A 20,840-nucleotide genomic window follows, 5' to 3' on the forward strand; every position below is an offset into this window, starting at 1 on the left:
AACCAATAAATAATAATAATAATAATAATAATAATAATAATAATAATAATAATAATAATAATAATAATAATATTTATAATCTCCCGAAGGACTCAGGGCAGTGTACAGCCTATTTAAAAACACAAGACAAAACATCGATTAAAAATTTAAAATAATTAAATAAATTTGGCTCAATTTAAAACCCCACAAATTTAAAATACCCCAATTTAAAATTATTATGTTGATAGCCCAGCCTGGTGGAACAACAGGGTCTTCAGTGCACAGCGAAACACCCGGAGGTCAGAGATCTTACATATTTCCGGGGGCAGTTCATTCAAAAATTGCAGCTCCAGTGTTATTTAGAGAAAAAAAAGATGGTTCAAAACATCTGTGTTGATTTTCATACTCTGACTGCGATCAGTGTGGAGGACATGTACCCTCTCCCCCTTATGAAAGATATGCTAGCGCATCTTGCTAAAGGGAAAAACTTTTCAAAGCTGGACTTAAGGGAGGCTTACTACCGTGTCAGAATTAAGGAGGGGAATGAGTGGGAAATGGCATTTAACACCCCCCTCGGGTGCTACCAATTCAAGGTGATCCCCTTTGGGTTACAAGGAGCCCCTGCAGTGTTTATGCAGTTAATAAATGAAGTGCTACATCAGCATTTATATAAGGGGGTCCTGGTCTACTTGGACAACATTTTAATCTATACCGAGACCAAAGTAGAACATGTAAAACTAGTCAGGGCGGTTTTAAACAAACTCCACTCTGCCAAACTTTATGCTAAACTTTCTAAATGTGAATTCCACCAAGAGAAGATTGACTATTTGGGGTACCGCATTTCACACCAGGACATAGAAATGGATCCTCTAAAAGTGCAGGCTGTACTTGATTGGGAACCTCCATGCATACGTAAACTGTTACAAAACTTCCTGGGTTTTGCCAACTTTTACCGCCAGTTTATCCCTGTTTTTACTCAGATTGCCCTCCCCATCACCAAGCTGTTAAAAATGAAGGGGGAGGGCAACCCTAAACTGAAGCAACCGTTGAACTGGAATATGGAATGCCAGACGGTATTTGAAAAACTTAAATGGCTGTTCTCAGCAGAACCAATTCTAAAATTGTACACGGAGAAACCATTTGTCATACAAGCAGATGCCAGCGATGTGGCAATAGGAACAGTCCTGCTTCAGACAAATGAGCAAGACCAATTACAACCATGCGCTTACACATCCAAAAAGTTGAATGAGACTGAGCAAAGATGGGCCATTTGGGAGAAAGAGGTTTATGCAGTTCGTTGGGCATTGTTAACCTGGAGACACTTCATAGAAGGTGTTAAGACCTCTTTTGACGTCTGGACTGATCATAAAAATCTAGAAGCCCTAAAGACCCCAAAAAAACTCCTCAAAACAGGTACGATGGGCTCAGTAATTTTAAACAGTTTGATTTTACTCTAAAATACCTCCCGGGGGGAAAAAACTTTCTGGCAGATGTGCTATCCAGAAAACTGCAATACAATAGTGCGAAGTCAGACATAATCAAACCCATAGTACAAAACAATAAACTAGCCACTAAAATAATCACCAGATCTCAGGCAAAACAAGAAATATTGACGGACAATGACATCACCCAAACTTTTAAACAAGCATTGGCCACCAATGAATGGTTTTTGAAACACAAATCTAGCTGTCTGATGAAAGAAGACTTGGCTTGGGTGGGAGGGAGGGAAGTTGTATGATCCAGCCAGCCAAAAACTATGCTTAATGGTAAGGTGCCACGACTCCAAATTAGCTGGACATTTTGGGTTGTGAAAACTTTACACCTGATTAAAAGACAATTTTGGTGGCCATCACTAAACAAGGACATAGAAAGCTATGTAGCTAGCTGCCCCATTTGTGCAGCAGCAAAAAGACGTCAGGGGAAAACCCCAGGTCTATTGTAGAGCCTTCAGTGCCATGGAGAGATTTCTATGGATTTCATTGTAGAATTGCCAAATACTGCTATTTGGGTTGTGACAGACCTGTTTTCAAAACAGGCACATTTTATACCTTGCCAAAAGATCCCAACTGCTAAAGATTTAGCCCAGGGGTGGGCAATTGTGGTTCTTTTACAACCTGTGGACTTCAACTCCCAGAATTCCTGAGACAGCCTGTCTCAGAAATTCTGGGAGTTGAAGTCCACAGGTTGTAAGAGAGCCACAATTGCCCACCCCTGGTTTAGCCAAATTATTCCTAATACACATTTATTGCCTTCATGGAGCTCCACAAAGGATCATCTTCGACAGGGGTTCAAGTCATCTCCAAATTTTGGAGGGCATTTTTGGACTTACTTGGTACTGGCCAGGGGTTGAGCTCTTCCCACCACCTGTCTACTAATGGAAATTCTGAAATTTTGAACTCGGTGCTAGAACAATATCTAAGATGTTTTATTAATTTTCAACAGGATAACTGAATTGAACTTTTGCCTTTTGCTGAAGTTGCGTTTAATAATGCTGTACATTCAAGCACTGGTTTTACCCCTTTTAGAGTAGCGACAGGCCAGAATTTCAGTCCCATGCCTGAACTACCCACAGAAGAAGAACGTACATCCCCTCACTTAAGGAGTGGATGGATAATTTGCAAAACACATGGCCAGTGGTTAGATTAGTCTTTTTATTATTATTATTATTATTAAAGAGTTTTACAAAAATTTTTACAAATATTTCCCCATCCCCCCTCCCTTCCTTACCCTCCCCCCCCACCCCACCCCGAACTTCCCGGAACAAAATACAGGGTATAACAATTAACAATCATATACTAAGTTAAGCTAGCTATCTATGGACTCCTATCCCCCCCTTCACACTTAACTCCCCTTTTACTTAACTAAATATGAATACTCTTAATTTTTCTATTCATTCATAAACTATTTGATACTTTTTAGTCCGATATTTGTTTTGAATATAATCAATCCATCTTCTCCATTCCGATATATATCTTTCTTGTGAATAGTCTTTCAAATATGCTGAAATTTTTGCCATTTCTGCTAAATTTGCTACTTTTAATGTCCATTCTTCAATAGTAGGCAAATCTTCCTTCTTCCAATATTGCACCACCAAAAGTCTAGCTGCAGTTATTAAATTTAAAATCAATTTAGTCTCTATAACCGTACAATCTGTAATTATACCCAACAAAAACAACTGTGAAGTAAACCTTATCTTCTTTTTAAGAATATTTTGGATAATCCACCATATTTTTATCCAAAATGCCTTAACTTTTTTACAAGTCCACCATATATGATAATAGGTAGCATCATCACAATCACATCTCCAACACTTAGGTTGCAAATTTGGATACATACAGGCTAGCTTTTTAGGGTCTAAATGACATCTGTAAAACATTTTATAAAAATTTTCTCTTAAATTTTGTGTTTGCGTGAATTTCACATTTCTAACCCATATTTTTTCCCAAGTTTCCAACATTATTGGTTCCTGAATATTTTGTGCCCATTTTATCATACAATCCTTAACTAATTCCATTTCTGAATCTATTTCTATCAATATATTATATAATCTTTTTATATGCATTTGGCTTTGATCTCTAATTTGTTTTACCAAATTTTCCTCGTTCCACATGATACCGATTCTCTGATCTTCTTTCCATCTAGCTTGCAGCTGTCCATACTGAAACCAAGTTTGAATTATCCTTTCTTCTTTTAATACATTTAAGGACTTTAACTGCAATATACCCCCTTCCATTTTAAGAAGCTCTTTATAGGTAATCACCTCTTGCTTTTGTTCTACACTTATATTCTCTATCACATGTCTGGGTATTGCCCATATAGGTATCTTATAATTTAACTTATATTGATACTTTTTCCAAACTCGTAACAAGGCATTCCTTAGTATATGGCTTTTAAAGGTCTTATCCACCTTCTTATCATATAATAAATAAGCATGCCAACCATATAACAAATCATATCCTTCAATATTCAATATTCTTTCTTCTGTTGAATTAATCCAGTCACTGATTATTGATAGGACAGCTGCTTCATAGTATAATCTTAAATTAGGCATTTTAAGACCTCTTTCATGTATATCTTGCATTATTTTTAACTTTATTCTCGGTCTTCTCCCTGCCCAAACAAAATTATTCATACCCTTCTGCCATTCCCTCAAATTTACATCTTTCTTGAGTATTGGTATCATTTGGAACAAAAATAAAAACCTGGGTAAAACATTCATTTTTATTGCTGCTATTCTTCCCAACAAAGATAATTGTAATTATCCCCAATTCTCCATCTCTTTCTGTATTTTTTGCCATAACAATTCATAATTATTTTTATATAATTTCACATTTGAAGCTGTAATATATACCCTTAAATATTTAACCTTTTTTACTATTTCAAATTCCGTTAATCTTTCTAGTTCTTTTTGCTTTACCGTCATATTTTTAGTTATTATCTTTGTTTTTTGTTTGTTTATTTTGAATCCAGACACTTGTCCATATTGGCTAATTATGTCAATTAAACCTATAACTGATTGTACTGGTTGTTATCTTTACAAAAGCCTCTGCAAAGATCTCTCTCAAATTCTCTTGATTGTGCTCTCTCAAACCTCTTACTCTCAGGGCAAACTCCATCGCTCTATATTGTAACATCACCACTTCATCGTCTACCCTATCCATCTTGATCTGAACTTCATCCATTTTATTTTCCAAGTTCACATTAGACTGATTAATTTCTTCTACCCTTTCATCCAACAATTCAATGTGTTTTGCCAGACCCTGAAATGCCATTACAATATCTTCTCTTATTTCCTTATTCCGAGTTTGGATAACCTCCTTAATTTCAACCATCTCATCAGACACTCCCTTAATTTTTCCCTCTAAAACAGGTTTACTGCTTAAAGGCCTCCTGTAAAGACTCTTGTAGAGCTTCCAAAGTCAATATTTGTGGATTTGGAGTAGACAAAGATTGTAGTTTAGATGGTTGTGCTGGTGATCCTCCAGCACTTTTAAAAGAGCCGGGTTTTGTTTGCTTAGAAGCCATTTTTAACTTTCAATTTATACTTCTTGCAGCAACCAAATCAATAAGTCCAATTGTTTTTAAATCTTTTGTAAATATTGTTATTTATTTAAAGTCCATACTGTAATCTTTCCACTTTAAATCTTTCTTTCTTTAATATAGAATCCAATAATATTGAACAGCCTTAAGAGCGCTAACAATGTTAACAATCACTTTCACTATAACTTTCACTTTTCCACGCCCTGTTACAGTTCAGGCGCCATTTTTCCTTTCCTTTTTTTAAAATGATCTTAGAAGGAAAAAATATGGATACAGAGTTAAAGTTCAGTACTTGCAGTTACTAGGACTCCTGTTTTTGTTCTGCCTGTTTTGGGATTAATTTAAAACTGAATGTTGATTGCAGGGGTGGTTGCGGCGTCTTGTTCTGCTTGGAAGCAGAAAAGTCCCAGATCCGGAGCTCTTGTCGGGCTATCAGGGAGCTTTCACCCTTCAAGCCCCAGAATTATTCCTAGGGCTTTTGGGGAGCTCTTCCTTCGTCCGGCTGCTCGCCTTCCCCTCTTCTCCCGAGGGGAAGGTTTCCAAACTGCTAGACAGCTGATTTGCGCTATCTTGGCGGTTTTTACGAGATTGCGGGGCTGACAATCCAAAAGGAACGTCTGCCAGCGCCTGCGATGCCACCGGAAGTCCTCTGGTTAGATTAGTCTTAAAGGAAGCTAGAGAGGCTTTTAAAATTCAAGCTGACAAGAAAAGGATGGAACCCAAACCTTTTCATATTGGAGACAGAGTATACTTATCTACAAATTCCTGAAATCATTACAACCATCGAAGAAACTAGGGCCAAAGTTCATTGGACCTTTCCCCATCACTAGAGTTGTCAATCCAATAACAGTTGAACTACTCCTTCCAAAGACACTCAGGCAAATCCACTCAGTATTCCATATTAGTTTACTCAAGCGAGAAGTAATCTCATCCCTCAGACCATCTGCATCTACACCACCTGTTCCCATCATGATTGAAGCTGAACAACACTTTGAAATCAAGGAAATCCTTGACTCTAGGACCCACAGAGGGAAAATCCAATACTTAGTCACTTGGAAACATTTACCATCAGCACACAATGAATGGGTCGCTAAACACCATGTTAGGGCTGCAACCTTACTGAGAAAATTTCACTCCCAATACCCTAACAAACCTTGTAAAATAAAATTTTGTTTATATTTGTTTTTTTTATAGGAGGGTAGCATGTCAGATTCCTAAGAGTGATACTGCCAATCAATTGGGAGAAGGGGGAGGCTTGGATTCGATTTAATAGTATTGCCTGTGTCAACAGATATTTTACAACCTATATCCAGGTGCCAAACAGCCCTGAGATCCTCTTAATGTGGAGAAATATTTATGATAGCCATGTCAGTTGTTTCACTTTAAAGGATAACGGTGTGAATACATGTTTGTTCGGGTTCTCAGGGAAACTAGTAAAGAAAACATCTTCACACTTGTGTATTGGCTAAAACCTGCATTCTGATTTAAAAGGAGGGGTCTCTACTGCTTTAATCCTACTTGTCTTGCCTAAGAGTATTCAGATCTTGCTTTAACTTGGTTGCTTTCACTTCTGCTTAATAAAAGAATCCTTTTGAACCAAGAGTCTTTACTTTCTTAAATTGGAAGGAGAAGCAATCATTACAACATGTCTGGGAAGAATATTAAATTATTCTATTTTATTTCTATCCCAGTTATGGAGGAGTGTCAGAGTATGACTGGAATAGGTGACAGGTCAGCCAATGAATAAGCATAGCAACTAAGTCAGCTATTGAGGACTGTTTAGAAACTGAAACATAGCATTTGTTTGTATGGGACCATAAGAGACAATTTGGAGTCTGGGTGTGACTTAGACTTGCTGAACTGTATATAAGAGTCGGTTTGGCTTCTGTAATGGGTGCCTCTGTACAATATACCCTGTTAATAAGTATAAGATAAGACATCCCCTGATAATAAACCCAATCGGGCTTTTGAATGCATAGCAATAAGGCCAAGCGCTTATTTCAGGGTTCAAAAAAAATATAAGATAGGTTCTTATTTTCGGGGAAAAACAGTATTAGCCTCTGTATCTCTCTACTCTGTAATGACTTGCATCTAGGAATATTGCTTCTGTGTTCCTGATATTGTATGCTGAATTCTGCTGTTTGGTATTGCATATAAAGAAGTTTCTTATATATAATTTGAACCCTGCTGAAATTATTTAATTGTGTGTCTGTGTGTGCTGCAACAAACTTTGACACATAAAGATTGATCAGACAAAGCAATTAAGAATTGCAAAGGGCAAAAAGAAAGGCATTAGCACATCAGAAAGAGCAAACCAAATTTTTTTAAAAAACCAGAATAAATTTTGAGTTTGTCTTTCCCTGCAAAATTGCTTAAACAAGATTCAAGCAAGGTAAGAAGCAAACACAGTGTTAGTCAAAATGGACTCAGATGCCTATATACTAAGGCTGAAAGTATAAGGTACAAGCAGGATAAACTTGGAAGTTCTAGTACATGAGAGCAGATGTGGTATCTAATGCATTTGGATTAGGAATAAAAGGAAGAAAGAAAGACATTGCCAACACTCCAGAAGATAGGCTTTAAGATACAGAAAGATCTTGACAGACTTGATCACTGGGACCTATCTAACAAAATGAAATTCAATGTAGAGAAAAGTAAGGTTTTACATTTAGGCAAGAAAAACCAATGCACAGGTATAGAATACATGGTATGTGGCTCAACAGTAGTAACTGCAAAAGGGATCTTGGACTCCTAGTGGATAATCACTTAAATATGAGCCAACGGTATGGTGCACCTGCCAAAAAAGCCAACACAATCTTAGGCTCATTAATAGATTGATAGAATCAAGATCATGTGAAGTGTTAATACCCGTTTTATAATACCTTGGTAACAGAGGTGGGTTTCAGCAGGTCCTGACCAGTTCTGAAGAACCGGTAGCAGAAATTTTGAATAGTTCGGAGAACCGGTAAATACCACCTCTGACAGACCCTGCCCCATCTATTTTCTGCCTCCGGAGTCCCAGCTGATCAGGAGGAAATGGGGATTTTACAGTATCCTTCCCCTGGAGTGGAGTGGGAATGGAGATTTTACAGTATCCTTCCCCTGCCATGTCCACAATGCCATGCCCACAGAACCAGTAGTAAAAAAATTTGAAACCCACCACGCTTGGTAAGAACATACTTGGGATATTGAATCCAGTTTTGGTCACTATGATATAAAAAAGATGTGCAAAGAGTGCAGAGAAGAGCAACAAAAATGATTAGGGAACTAGAGGATAAAGTTGTTGCAGGAATTGGATATGTCTAGTTTAATGAACAGAACAACTATGAGCGATATGATAGCAGTATTCCAATATCTAAGGGGCTGCCAAAAAGAAGAGGGGGGTCAACCTATTCTCCAAAGCACTGAAGGCAGGGCAGGAAGCAATGGATGGAAATTATTCAAGGAGAGAACCAATCTGGAATTAAGGAGACATTTCCTAACAGAAAAATTAATCAGTGGAACGACTTGCCTCCAGAAGATGTGGATGCTTCAACACTGAAAATTTTTAAGAAGAGATTGGACAACATTTGTCTGAAATGATATAATGTTTCCTGCTTGAGCAAGGGGTTGGAAAAGAAGATCTGTTATTCTGGTATATACTGCAGACTACTCAAATACAGGTAGTCCTCAACTTACAACTGTTTGCTTACTGATCATTTGAAGTTACAACGGCATTGAAAAAAGTGATTTATGACCATTTTTCACATTAAAGACTGTTGCAGCATTCCCATGGTCTCATGATTTACATTTGGATGCTTGACAATTGACTCACATTTATGATGGTTGCAGTGTCATGTGATCACCTTTTGAAACATTTTGACAAGCAAAATCAATGGGAAAACTAGATTCATTTAACAACCATGTTACTAATTTAACAACTGCAGCGATTCACTTAACAAATGTAGCAAGAAAAGTCGTAAAATGGGGCAAAACTTACTTAACAAATTTCTCATTTAGTAACAGAAATTTTGGGCTCAATTGTGGTCGTAAGTTGAAGACTGTCTGTAGAGGAAATAGATGAACGTTTTACTAATCAGTTAGCTAAGGTGTGCAGAAAACACACCACAGTAGTAATGGGGGACTTTACCCTAAAATCAACTGGTAGAGAAAATCTGCACCTAGTGAAAAATCGAAGAGGTTCCTGATTAACCTAGCAGACCACTTTGTCACTCAAAGGGTAGAGTAGGAAACTAGAGGGTCAGCTATACTGGACTTATTTCTCAACAAAATGACAAAATGATAGAAGGGGTTGAAGTTAAGGAACTTTGGGGGAGAGTAACATGCAACATTGGAATTCAACATAATGAGGCACAGGCAATAGAACAAAGTCAAACTAGTGTGTCAGACTTTAAGAGATTTGATTTCAACAAACTTGGGAAGGATTCCATGGACTTAAACAGGAAAAAAACTCAGGAAGCATAGGAAATACTGAAAAACGAGATTATAAAAACTGGATCAAGCACAGTACCACTGAGAAAAAAAGTCAGAGGCCCCAGATGGAAAAAAAAAACATGGTTGTATAAAGAACTCTTTGATAAACTGAAAGACAAAAAGGACAAGTATAAAAATGAAAAGGACACTTAACTAAAGTAAAATACAGCAAATAGCCTAGATCTGCAAAGATGAACTCAGGAAAGCAAATGCTAAGAACAAATTAAGACTTGCAACAAATGTCAAAAATAATTTTTAAAAGTATCTTTCAACATGTAAAAAAATCTTCAAGGAAACGATCAGTGCAGTAATGGGGGAAGATGGCAAGGAGTTAATGGGCAGCAAGAAGAATGTGGAACTGCTTAATTCACTTTTTGCACCTGTCTTTACACAGAAGATAAAATACTCCAACCTAACAAAAGCAGTACCATAAAAGATAGATTAGGAATACAAGACAAAATAGGCAAAAAAAAAAAAAGATAAGACAACATCTATAAACTGTATACTAGTAGACCAGATGGATTATATCCCAGCATTCTGAATGAGCTGGCAGAAGTTATCTCAGAAGCACTGAACCATATCTTTCAAAGATCCTGCAGCACTGGAGAAATATCAGAGACTGGAAAAGAGCTGATGTGGCTCCAATCTTCAAAAAAGGGGAAAAAATGGATCTAGCAATCTACAGGCAAATCAACCTGACATCAATACCTAAGAAGATCCTGGAAAAGATAACCAAGCTTCTGTGAACACGTAGAAGCAAGTAAAGCTTAGTTTTGCGACTGTGACTGTGAGAGTCACAGCAGTGACTGTGAGAGGGATCTTGGAATTTTAGTGGACAACCAGCTAAATATGCGGCAGCAGCCAAAAAAGCCAATGCAGTCCTAAATTGCATTAACAGAGGGATACAATCAAGATCAAGTGAGGTACTAATACCACTCTATAAAGCCCTAGTAAGACTACACCGAGAGTACTGCATCCAGTTTTGGTCACCACACTATAAAAAAGATGTTGAGAGTTTAGAAAAAGTGCAGAGGAGAGCAACCAGGATAATTAGGGGACTGGAGGCTAAAACATGAAGAACGGTTGCAGGAATTGGGCATGGCTAGTCTAGTGAAGAGAAGGACCTGGGGAGACATGATAGCTGTCTTCCAATACTTGAGGGGCTGCCACAGAGAGGAGAGGGTCAAGTTGTTTTCCAAAGCACCTGAAGGAATAATGGATGGAAACTGACCAAGGAAGAGATTCAACCTAGAAATGAGGAGGAACTTTTGGATAGTGAGAACAATCAACCAATGAAACAGCTTGCCTTCGGAAGTTGTGGGAGCTTCATCATTTGAGACTTTCAAGAAAAGATTGGACTGCCATTTGTCAGAAATTGTGTAGGGTCTCCTGCTTGAGCAGGGGTTTCTGTGGCCCATTTACCACCGCCACCCTGGCCTGTTCACTACCACCCATTCGCTGAGACCCGTTTGCTGCGGCCCATTTGCCATGGCCTGTTCGCGACTGCCCAAATAGGTGGTGGTGATAGGCAGCGATAGAACAGCTGATCAGCACCGCACCAACCCCACTCTCCCCCCGCCACAATATTTGCTTTATAAGACGCACAGACATTTCTACCTACTTTTGGGGGGAGGGGAAGTCTTATAGTCTGAAAAATACGGTAATTGGGCTAGCCAACATTTTCTCATGATATGAGAAATGTATATACTAGAAAGATATAATGGAATAATTAGTTACATATGGTACATTATGATTTAACTATTTGTATTAATGTGATTGAGATGTTTATTATTATTATTATTATTATTATTTTTCATATTTGTATACCGCCCTACTCCCGAAGGACTCAGGGCGGTGAACAGCCATAATAAATACAAATACATATAGAAGTTAAAAACTATTAAGAAACAGATTAAGTAATTTAGGCTCAAAGATTAAAAAACATCCAAATTTATCTAAAGAGGTTTAAAACCAATTTAAAAGACAGTTTAAAAGCCAATTAAAAAGGGAGAGTTAGGCCAGACCAGCTTGTTGGAATAGAAATGTTTTCAGGGCTCGGCGGAATATGCGTAAGTCTTGGATGTTTCGTAACTCTGGGGGAAGCCCGTTCCAGATGGTAGGTGCCCCCACAGAAAAGGCTCTCCCCCTGGGGGCCGTCAGTCGACATTGTTTGGCCGACGGCAACCTGAGGAGTCCCTCTCTATGGGAGCGAACTGGTCGGTGAGAGGCTATTGGTGGCAGGAGGTGGTCTCGTAAGTACCCTGGTCCTGAGCCATGGAGCGCTCTAAAGATAGTAACCAAAACCTTGAAGCGCACCCGGAAGACCACTGGGAGCCAGTGCAGCTCGCGCAGGAGGGGGGTTACATGAGAGCGCCACATTGCTCCCATTACCACCCGCGCGGCCGCATTCTGGACCAGTTGGAGCCTTCGGGTGCTTCTCAAGGGGAGCCCCATGTAGAGAGCATTACAATAATCCAGGCGTGAGGTGACAAGGGCGTGAGTGACCGTGCGCAACGAGTCCCGATCCAGAAAGGGATGCAACTGGCGAATCAGGCGAACCTGATAAAAAGTCCTCCTGGCTACGGCCGTCATATGCTCTTCAAAAGACAGCCGTGAGTCCAGGAGGATGCCCAAGTTGCGAACCCCATCTGTGGGGGCCAACGACTCGCCCCCAATAGTCAGAGATGGCGCCAACTGACTATATCGGGACGACGGAAGCCACAGCCACTCGGTCTTGGATGGGTTGAGTCTGAGTTTGTTCCTCCCCATCCAGATCCGTACGGCCTCCAGGCACCGGGACATCACCTCGAGGGCATCATTGGGGTGGTCTGGGGTGGAGATGTACAGCTGGGTGTCATCAGCATACTGATGGTACTTCACCCCAAAACCACGGATGATCTCACCCAGCGGCTTCACATAAATGTTGAATAGAAGGGGCGAGAGGACCGATCCTTGTGGCACCCCACATATAAGGGGCCTCGGGGTCGACCTCTGCCCCCCTGTCAACACAGACTGCGACCGGTCAGAGAGAAAGGAGGAGAACCACTGTAGAACAGTGCCCCCCACCCCCAACCCTTCCAACCGGTGCAGCATGATATCATGATCGATGGTATCAAAAGCCGCTGAGAGGTCTAATAGGACAAGGACTGAGGAGCAACCCCTGTCTCGAGCCCTCCAGAGATCATCAACCAATGCGACCAATGCTGTCTCTGTGCTGTACCCGGGCCTGAATCCCGACTGGAACGGATCTAGATAATTCGATTCATCCAGGTACTGAGGCAGTTGTCGTGCAACCACACTCTCAACAACCTTTGCAACAAAGCGAAGGTTGGAGACAGGACGATAATTTGCTAATACAGCTGGATCCAGGGAGGGCTTCTTGAGGAGGGGCCTCACCACCGCCTCTTTCAAGACGGTGGGAAAGACACCCTCACTCAAAGAAGCATTTATAATCTCCTGGAGCCAGCCTCGTGACACCTCCCGGGAGGCCAGTACCAACCAGGATGGACACGGGTCCAATAAACATGTGGTCGCCTTTAGTCTGTTCAGTATCCTGTCCACGCTTTCGGGAGTCACAGGATCAAACTCTTCCCAAATAATATTCTCAGGACCTGCCCCTGTCATCTCCTCTGGATCAATCCAGTCAGAGTCTAGCTGTTCACGAATCTGAGCAATTTTGTCATACAGATATTGTACAAAATCCTCAGCTCTACCCTCCAAGGGGTCTTCCCGCGTCTCTTGATGGAGCAGAGAGCGGGTCACCCTAAACAGGGCGGCTGGGCGATTATCTGATGACGCAATAAGAGTAGAAAAGTAGTTACTCTTCTCTACTCTTATCGCCACTAGGTAATTCTTAATATGAGATCTTACCAGTGTTCGGTCGGATTCAGAACGACTAGCCCTCCAACTGCTCTCTAGGCGTCTTTTCTGGCGCTTCATCTCCCTCAGCTCCTCAGTATACCAAGGAGCCAGGTGAGACCGGTGCCGGGTCAGAGGCCGCAAAGGCACGACTCGGTCTAAAGCATCAGCCGCCGCCCTATCCCAGGCGGCCACTAAGTCCTCAGCCGAGTCGTGTGCTAGAACCTCAGGAAATGGCCCAAGCTCCATCTGGAATCTCTCAGGATCCATCAGGCGCCTGGGGCGGAACCACCTGGTCGGTTCCGCCTCCCTGCGGCGGGGTGTGGAAGTTCGAAGGTCCAGGCGAAGGAGGGAGTGATCTGACCATGACAAGGGTTCAATCGCTATATCCCCTATCTCGAGATCACTCAACCACTGTCCAGAGACAAAAACAAGGTCCAGTGTGTGTCCCCCCATGTGAGTAGAGCCATAAATTAACTGGGTCAGGTCCATAGCCGTCATGGAAGCCATGAACTCCCGAGCCACCTCAGATGTCTCGCCAACTGATGACAGGTTAAAATCCCCCATGACCATAAGCCTGGGGGTGTCAACAGCCACCGCGGCTATAACATCAAGCAGCTCAGGCAGGGCTGCTGCCACATGGCAGGGAGCCAGGTATGTGACTAGCAAGCCCAACTGCACCCTATGACCCCACTTCACAAGAAGGGACTCACATCCAGCCGTCTGAGGAACAGTGGCCTCCCTTGGTCCAAGACCCTCGTTAATAATAACCGCCACCCCTCCGCCCCTCCCCTGAGACCTTGGCTGATGGAAAGCACGGAAACCTGGTGGGCACATATCAACAAGGGGGGCTCCCCCTTCCTGGCCCAACCAGGTCTCCGTAATACCCGCCAGGTCCGCACCCCCCTCCTGAATAAGATCACAAATGAGGGGGGCTTTATTTACCACGGACCTGGCATTGCACAATAACAGCCGAAAGCTCGGGCCTTGAGAGTCTGTGCAACCTGGGGAATGGGAAGAGCTTTGGGGACCTGGCGTTGCACAGCATCAGCCGAAGGCCTGGGGCCCGAGGTTCCGTACAACCTGGGGAACGAGAAGAGCTTTGAGGGTCGGAGTGCGCCACCGCTTGTAAACAGCGAGGACGCACTCCCGTAGGATGATGTGGCCCCCTGCTCCCGCCATATCTGCCCCTCCCACCTACAGGATCGATGTTATGGGCATCTGTATCGTAAGATCTAATCATCTCCTTGACCCCAGAGTTCACACCTCCCATGCCATGCCCTACGGCTGGCCCAGATACCCTCCCCCGCGGGTCTTCCCCCGAACCCACGTAATCTACCCCCCTCCCAGAATCCCTTAAAATCTTATTAAGAAATTTCCCTAAAAAACCCCATAACCCTCTTTTTGCTGTATGCCATCTCTCCGGACTCCAAAGTCCGTCATCGAGATAGGCCCTCAATAAAGAAGAGGGCCAGACCTGCGAGAGGGGGGCATCTCGCAGTTTGAGGAGTTCTCCCAATGAGTACATTTTGTAGCTAGATAGTCTATAGCTGGTAGGCATGTCCTAGTTATCCAGGGTCCTGTGGATAATTTATAATTTATAAATTTATAATTAATTGTGTGTGATAAAGGCACATTTTGTCTTTTAGAAACATTTGGGACCATTTCCATCTTGCAGTTGGTTACTTAGACATATTGTCCTTGAACTCATCAATTTATTTTCTCCGAAATATATTTTTACTATAGTTCTTGAGAAAGGGTTTTGTTTTTAGTCATATTTATTTAAAAAATTGTTTTATAACTTGTCATGCCAATGACAGTCATTATTTAAATTGCCAGCCCCAGGAAGCATTTAATTAAAAATTCTTGTGACATCTCTCAGGATTTCAAAGGTGCCCAAAGTTGGGATGTCCTGTTCACTATTTTGGTAAGACTTTTCTGACTGGGATCTTTCATAATTTTTTTCAACTTTCAGGATGACTAAATTGTCTTTTCACTCACAGGTGATGGTGCTTTGAAGGGTGCTGTCATGATCAAAAGCAATAACTGTAACCTCATATGGTTGAGGACAAGCATCTTCTCCTGGATGGCAATTAAAGCAGCAGCATCTAACACAAACAGAAACAAGGACAAAGAGAAGGAGGACCCCACCAATGCCAACCACAAGCCTGGAAGTGAAGAACAAGAAGAATCAGAACTCTTGTCATTTGTTCATATAATGGAAAAACCTAACAAACTACAGTATTGTTGTCATGCTCCAGCATATAACTTTATATACTGTTGTTGCTCTCTAGCCCCATCTAGTGGCCAGAGAGACAAATACCAAGTACCCCACTACCCATCAGCCCGCACTCTCAAAACAAGTGCATGCTGGGAAGCCAGACCCCATTTCCTTTAGCATTTGGAGAAGGTAGAATAAAAAAAAAAAAGAATCCGTGGCACATGGTCATCCAAGGACAAACCCACATCCCCCACACAGAGCATCACTGATGAGATTTAAATTGCTTGTATTTATTAATTGTTATGTTCAGCAGTAGTTCAATACTGTCTGTCTTGTATTTGGTTCTATTTTCCCCAGTTTCATCATATCCTGTTCTTTCAGTAAAACATTCAGATCTATGCACATGGTCTGTTTTATTGGAGGATAGGTGGGTTTAACTGCATGTTGAGCTGCACACAGACTAATGTGTAGTGAGGACAGAACAATTATTGTAAAACTGGAGATGCACAAAGTTCCCTAATAGACAATTTTTTCTAGAATATTTACAGAAGGCCTACAACTAACTCCAGAATTGAATCAAATGGATATCACTGTCACCATTTCAAGTACATTACTTTCCATTTTTTTCTCTCTCTCTCCCTAACTCATTAGAGTACACTCTGATAATGAATATTCATGGCATACAAATAACTGCATTAAAGTTGATCATAAGAGCAAATTGACCCAGTAAACCAGGGGTGTCAAACTCGTGGCCCATGGGCTGGATGCATCATGTGCTGGCCACACCTACCCCTAGTTTTATGAAGGGGAAAAAGTTATGATATGTCACATGATGACATGTCATTGCGCGTTTGACACTCCTGCACTAAACAGACCTTGTTCCTTTGCCACCTCCTTCTTAGGGATTTTTGGCAAAAGAAAGACAATCTTATAGTGAAGATAAGCATCAAGGGGTCGAGAAAAATATACCTGTTTATAGAAGTCTCCTCTTTCCTCCGCTTGTGCTTTCCAGGTGCTCAGCTTCACATTTCCCAGGTTGCATCTCTAAGATACCAATCAGATCAACCTTCCTGATCTGTAGTTCTTTGCCCTAACTTGTTTCACTAACATTCTTAAGGCTCTGTCCTCCAATCCACCAAGTATTACCTCTTCTCTTTAGTTCTGATTTTCAAGAAACCTGAAAACAATGTACTATACAGGTAGTCTACAACCATTCATTTAACAACTGTTTAAAGTGTGATGGCACTGAAAAAATGACTTATGACCAGCTGTCACACTTAGAACCGTTGCAGCATTCCTGTGGTCATACAATCAACATTTGGGTTCTTGACAACCAGCATGAATCATGTGATGACCATTTGTAATCTTTCTGGGGGCTTTGACAATGTCAATGGAAGAAGCCAAATTCTCTTAATAACCATATGATTTGCTTAATGGCCATAGGAAAAATATATATAAAGTCTGGCACTTAATGACCATGCTGCTTAGTGACAAATGTTCCAGTCCCAATTGTCATAAGTAGTACAGGTCATTTGTACATCAGTTTTTTTTACAAATTGAGTAAACTCTGAAAGGAGAAAGGAAGGAAAGGAGGAAAACTGCCCAAACAAATATACATATATAGTTTGCAATAATGCTGGATATTTGCAGCTCTGGTGTAGGATGAGGGTGAAGGTTCATTTTCCAAGCTTGTGTATTGGTTTCCGAACATTCCATTACCAGACTACATAACATCTTCAGCAGAGTTTATGGATTGTCAGTGTTCTTTTGTTTATAAGGGCTTTGTGTGGTCAGTAGGTCTTGTGATGTGAGGTCATGTCAAGTCAGAGTCCCATCAGATCAGGGTCTTGTGATGGGTCAGGTGTGAGTCACCAGTGAATCTTGTGATGGGTCTTGTGATGGGGAGATTACATCAGGTGAGGGTCATTGGGAGGTGAAGTGCTGGTTGGAGAGGCTTGCAGGGATTGGTTGTTGATTGGTGCTGTCTCTGGTTGGTTGTGTGATTGATTTGGATTCTGAGGGGTTTGTAGGCTGATTGTAGGTCAATGTGTCTGTTGATGGAATTGTTTGTGGAGTGCCAGGCCTTGATGAACTCATGAGCATGATGGTGATAGTGTGGCCGATGATCACACCCACACCAGACTCATCACAGTACTTTGACCTGATAGGACCCTCATCTGACATGACCTCACCATCACAAGACCTACTGACCACATGAAGCCCTTATAAACAGAAGAACATTGACATCCTCCTAAACTCCCTAAACAATGCACAGGGGCCAGGGAGCTTGTGCAGGGGCTGCACATGCATTGCATTTTGGGGGGTTTGGGGGCAGGCATGCACATTTGTGTGTGTGCGCTTTGGGCAGTCAGTCCAGAAAAAGTTAGCCATCACTGCTCTAGGCCATTCTGGACAAATGGTTGTCCAATCTCTTCTTGTAAACCTCCAGTGATGGAGCACCCACAATTTCTGGAGGCAAATTGTTCCATTGATTAATTGTTCTGTCAGGAAATTTCTCCTTAGTTTTAGGTTGGATCTTTCTTTAATGATCTTCTTCTCCTGCCCTGTGATGCTCCTCAAGTACTGGAAGACAGGTATCATATCACTCCTAATCATTCTTTTTTTTTTTAGGCTATACATATCCAGTTGCCTTGAGTGTGTGTATGTGTGGAGAAGTATTCTTAATATTCTCTTGTTTGTTGTGGTTTATGTTTGAGTTACTATCCTTATTGTTTCTATTATCATATTTTATATTTTAAAAGTAAAGAAGTTCACTCAACAAATTCAAAGCATCATAAATGACATGGAATCTTTTCCTATTAACCTTACCAGATGTACCAATGATGGACCCAGTTTGTGTTGGAACAGCTTTGAGAGTAAAAGAAGTTCAAGAAAATATTAATGTCATAGAAATAGAGGATTAATTTTTATATTCTCACAATCAGACAATTTTTAGATGATTGCTCTTGACTTAATAACCCAGATACATGAAAAGTTTTCACTGAAAGCATTTTGCTTTTTTTTTAAAATAAATTTTATTAAGTTTTCCAGGTTAAAATCAACATGAGACAAAAACATTGATTATACATAAAAACAAAAACTATACATTCCCCTCCCTCCCTCCCCCATTCATAACACTAAACATACAAACACGTCTATCCCGGCGATAATATTCCTGCCCTCGTTAATAAATAATTATGCCCACAGCATTTTGTTTTTGAGGGTATATGTGAGATTTAAATGTTACACATTGTGTTATTGATTTACTTCATGCTATCCAAATACACTTGTTAGTAAATTAGCAGCAATCAAAATCCCAAATGATCTTGATTGTATAACTCCATCTCTTTTGAAAGCAGCCAATTATCCAATGTACTCTGGAAACAGAACTTTTTAATAGGATTTCATGAGGTGATCAGCAGATTTAAGGGGAACAACACTCACTCCCATTCTACATGAGTGATGGCAGGCCAGACACAGGATTTGGGCACTGGCACTTTTTTTCAGTGGCTTTCTTTTTACTCAGAGCAATAACTCCTGCAATAGTTTCAATGCACTCCTGAGTGCCATCCAAGGCAAACAAAAGAGGAGAGAAGTGCTCTTGCTAGTCCTTCTGTTATTTTCCTAGGAGGCCTCTCTCTGAGTTCTGGTATTGAGTCTGTGTCTGCTCCAGCTACCCTGAATGCTATGCCTCTTCTACTTTTTGCAGAGTATACAGTGCATGCTTAGGAGACCAGAACATTCAGGCTGCTTGGAATAGGCTGAATGCCAGAATTCAGAATAACACCCCAGGAACAACTCAATGATATGTCCTTCTAGCTTTCTAAAAGTGTATTAAGTCAACATAAAAGATAAGAAAGTTAGACTCCCTCAAACTCTGTAGTTCAATATTGGAAAATATTCAGAATAATAAATCAGACATGCTTCTTGTGCAACAGTTGCATTTTAAAAGCCATACTTCTGCTGCTCAATCCGATGCATGATATATCTAACTCAATTTTAAAATTCTATCCTCACTGCCAGATGTGTCCTTTCATTTTCAGATATAATCTGATAACCAGTAGCATCAATAAGGAAATGTGTGTGTGTGTGTGTGTGTGTGTGAGAGAGAGAGAGAGAGAGAGAGAGAGAGAGAGAGAGATGTGCTATGAAGAAATCCTATTAAAAAGTTATGTTTCCAGAATATATTGGATAATTAGCTGGTTTCAAGAGAGATGAAGGTGTATAGAAAACCTAAAAACCTAAAAATATTTAATTTGACAATTTTATGAATCATTAACTTTAAAAAAATTGGACATTTTTAAAGAGTTTGAGTTTGGATATCTGTACTATTCTGAATATTCTAAGTTATTGATGTTGGTGACTAAAGTTAGTGTCTTTTAGTATTTTCAACCAGGTTTAAAATATAAATCACATCTTCTTGAGAAGAATCTAATGATCCTACAGTCTCATACTTAGGATTAATATTTTGATATGCTTGTATGCTTGAGTGTATGTGTGTGTGTATGAGCATCTTGCACAGATGTTTACTTTACCTATCTTCTCTGTGAAAACAGTTTTCTAGCTAAGATTGAACCATAGTCATCTCCTCCTAATTTTGTCCAAAACATGTGCCTCCTTGAAAATAGGAAAGAGTTTTCCATTGATTTCTTGGAGTGAGGAGGAAATGGCACTAAAATGTTATGGTGTGCACCAGTCTAATGCGAAGTGACAGAATTGTGTAATTTTTTCTATTTTTTAATTTTTTTGTAATCCTTAGACACTTTTTTCTACTGCTTGGAGAATAAAGCCATGCATCATGACATCTGCTCCAAGTCTATCCAGGAACTGCAGACAGTGAACAATGTAAGGCCTTTTCAGTAAGAAAAATAAGGTTAGCAACCTTATAGATTTATAATATTATACAATTATAATAATCATTTCTCTATACCTAATATGTTACTTGGTGGAGATAAAGTAGGGATATAATTTTATTTTCTTACTCTCAATGAATTGTCCAAAAATACATTTTTGAAGTTGTCAGCGCAGCTCATTCCTAAAATTATTTATAGTCTTTTCCCAAAATTCTGTTCCATACAAAAACTGAAGCAATTTTTATCCATATATCTTAGACAGCTTATTGAAGTTATAAGAAATTGATGGTGCTCTGCATATACTCACAGATCATTGTTTGTACAATTCTCTTGCAGTTTCACCTGTGGAATCTTAAAAGAGAAAAGAATCAAGACAATGGCAGAATATTCTGCTTTCTTTCATAGAAATCATAGAA

General features: G+C 40.4%; 1 protein-coding gene across 1 annotated transcript in view; it reads right to left on the bottom strand.

Moving 5' to 3' along the window:
* TMEM52B (transmembrane protein 52B) overlaps window positions 1–20,840 on the bottom strand; it is a 35,156-nt gene that overhangs the window by 13,884 nt on the left and 432 nt on the right. Inside the window, exons 2-4 of the mRNA XM_070938331.1 lie at window positions 20,732–20,775; window positions 18,401–18,439; window positions 15,352–15,518 (exon numbers count right to left, since the gene is read on the bottom strand). Of these exons, the coding sequence (XP_070794432.1) occupies window positions 15,352–15,518; window positions 18,401–18,439; window positions 20,732–20,775 (250 nt within the window). The remainder of the gene's footprint in view (window positions 1–15,351; window positions 15,519–18,400; window positions 18,440–20,731; window positions 20,776–20,840) is intronic.

This window comes from Pituophis catenifer, unplaced genomic scaffold, assembly GCF_029215685.1.
Source record: "Pituophis catenifer annectens isolate HBS135680 unplaced genomic scaffold, rPitCat1.0.hap2 SCAF_2, whole genome shotgun sequence".
NCBI lineage: Eukaryota > Metazoa > Chordata > Lepidosauria > Squamata > Colubridae > Pituophis > Pituophis catenifer.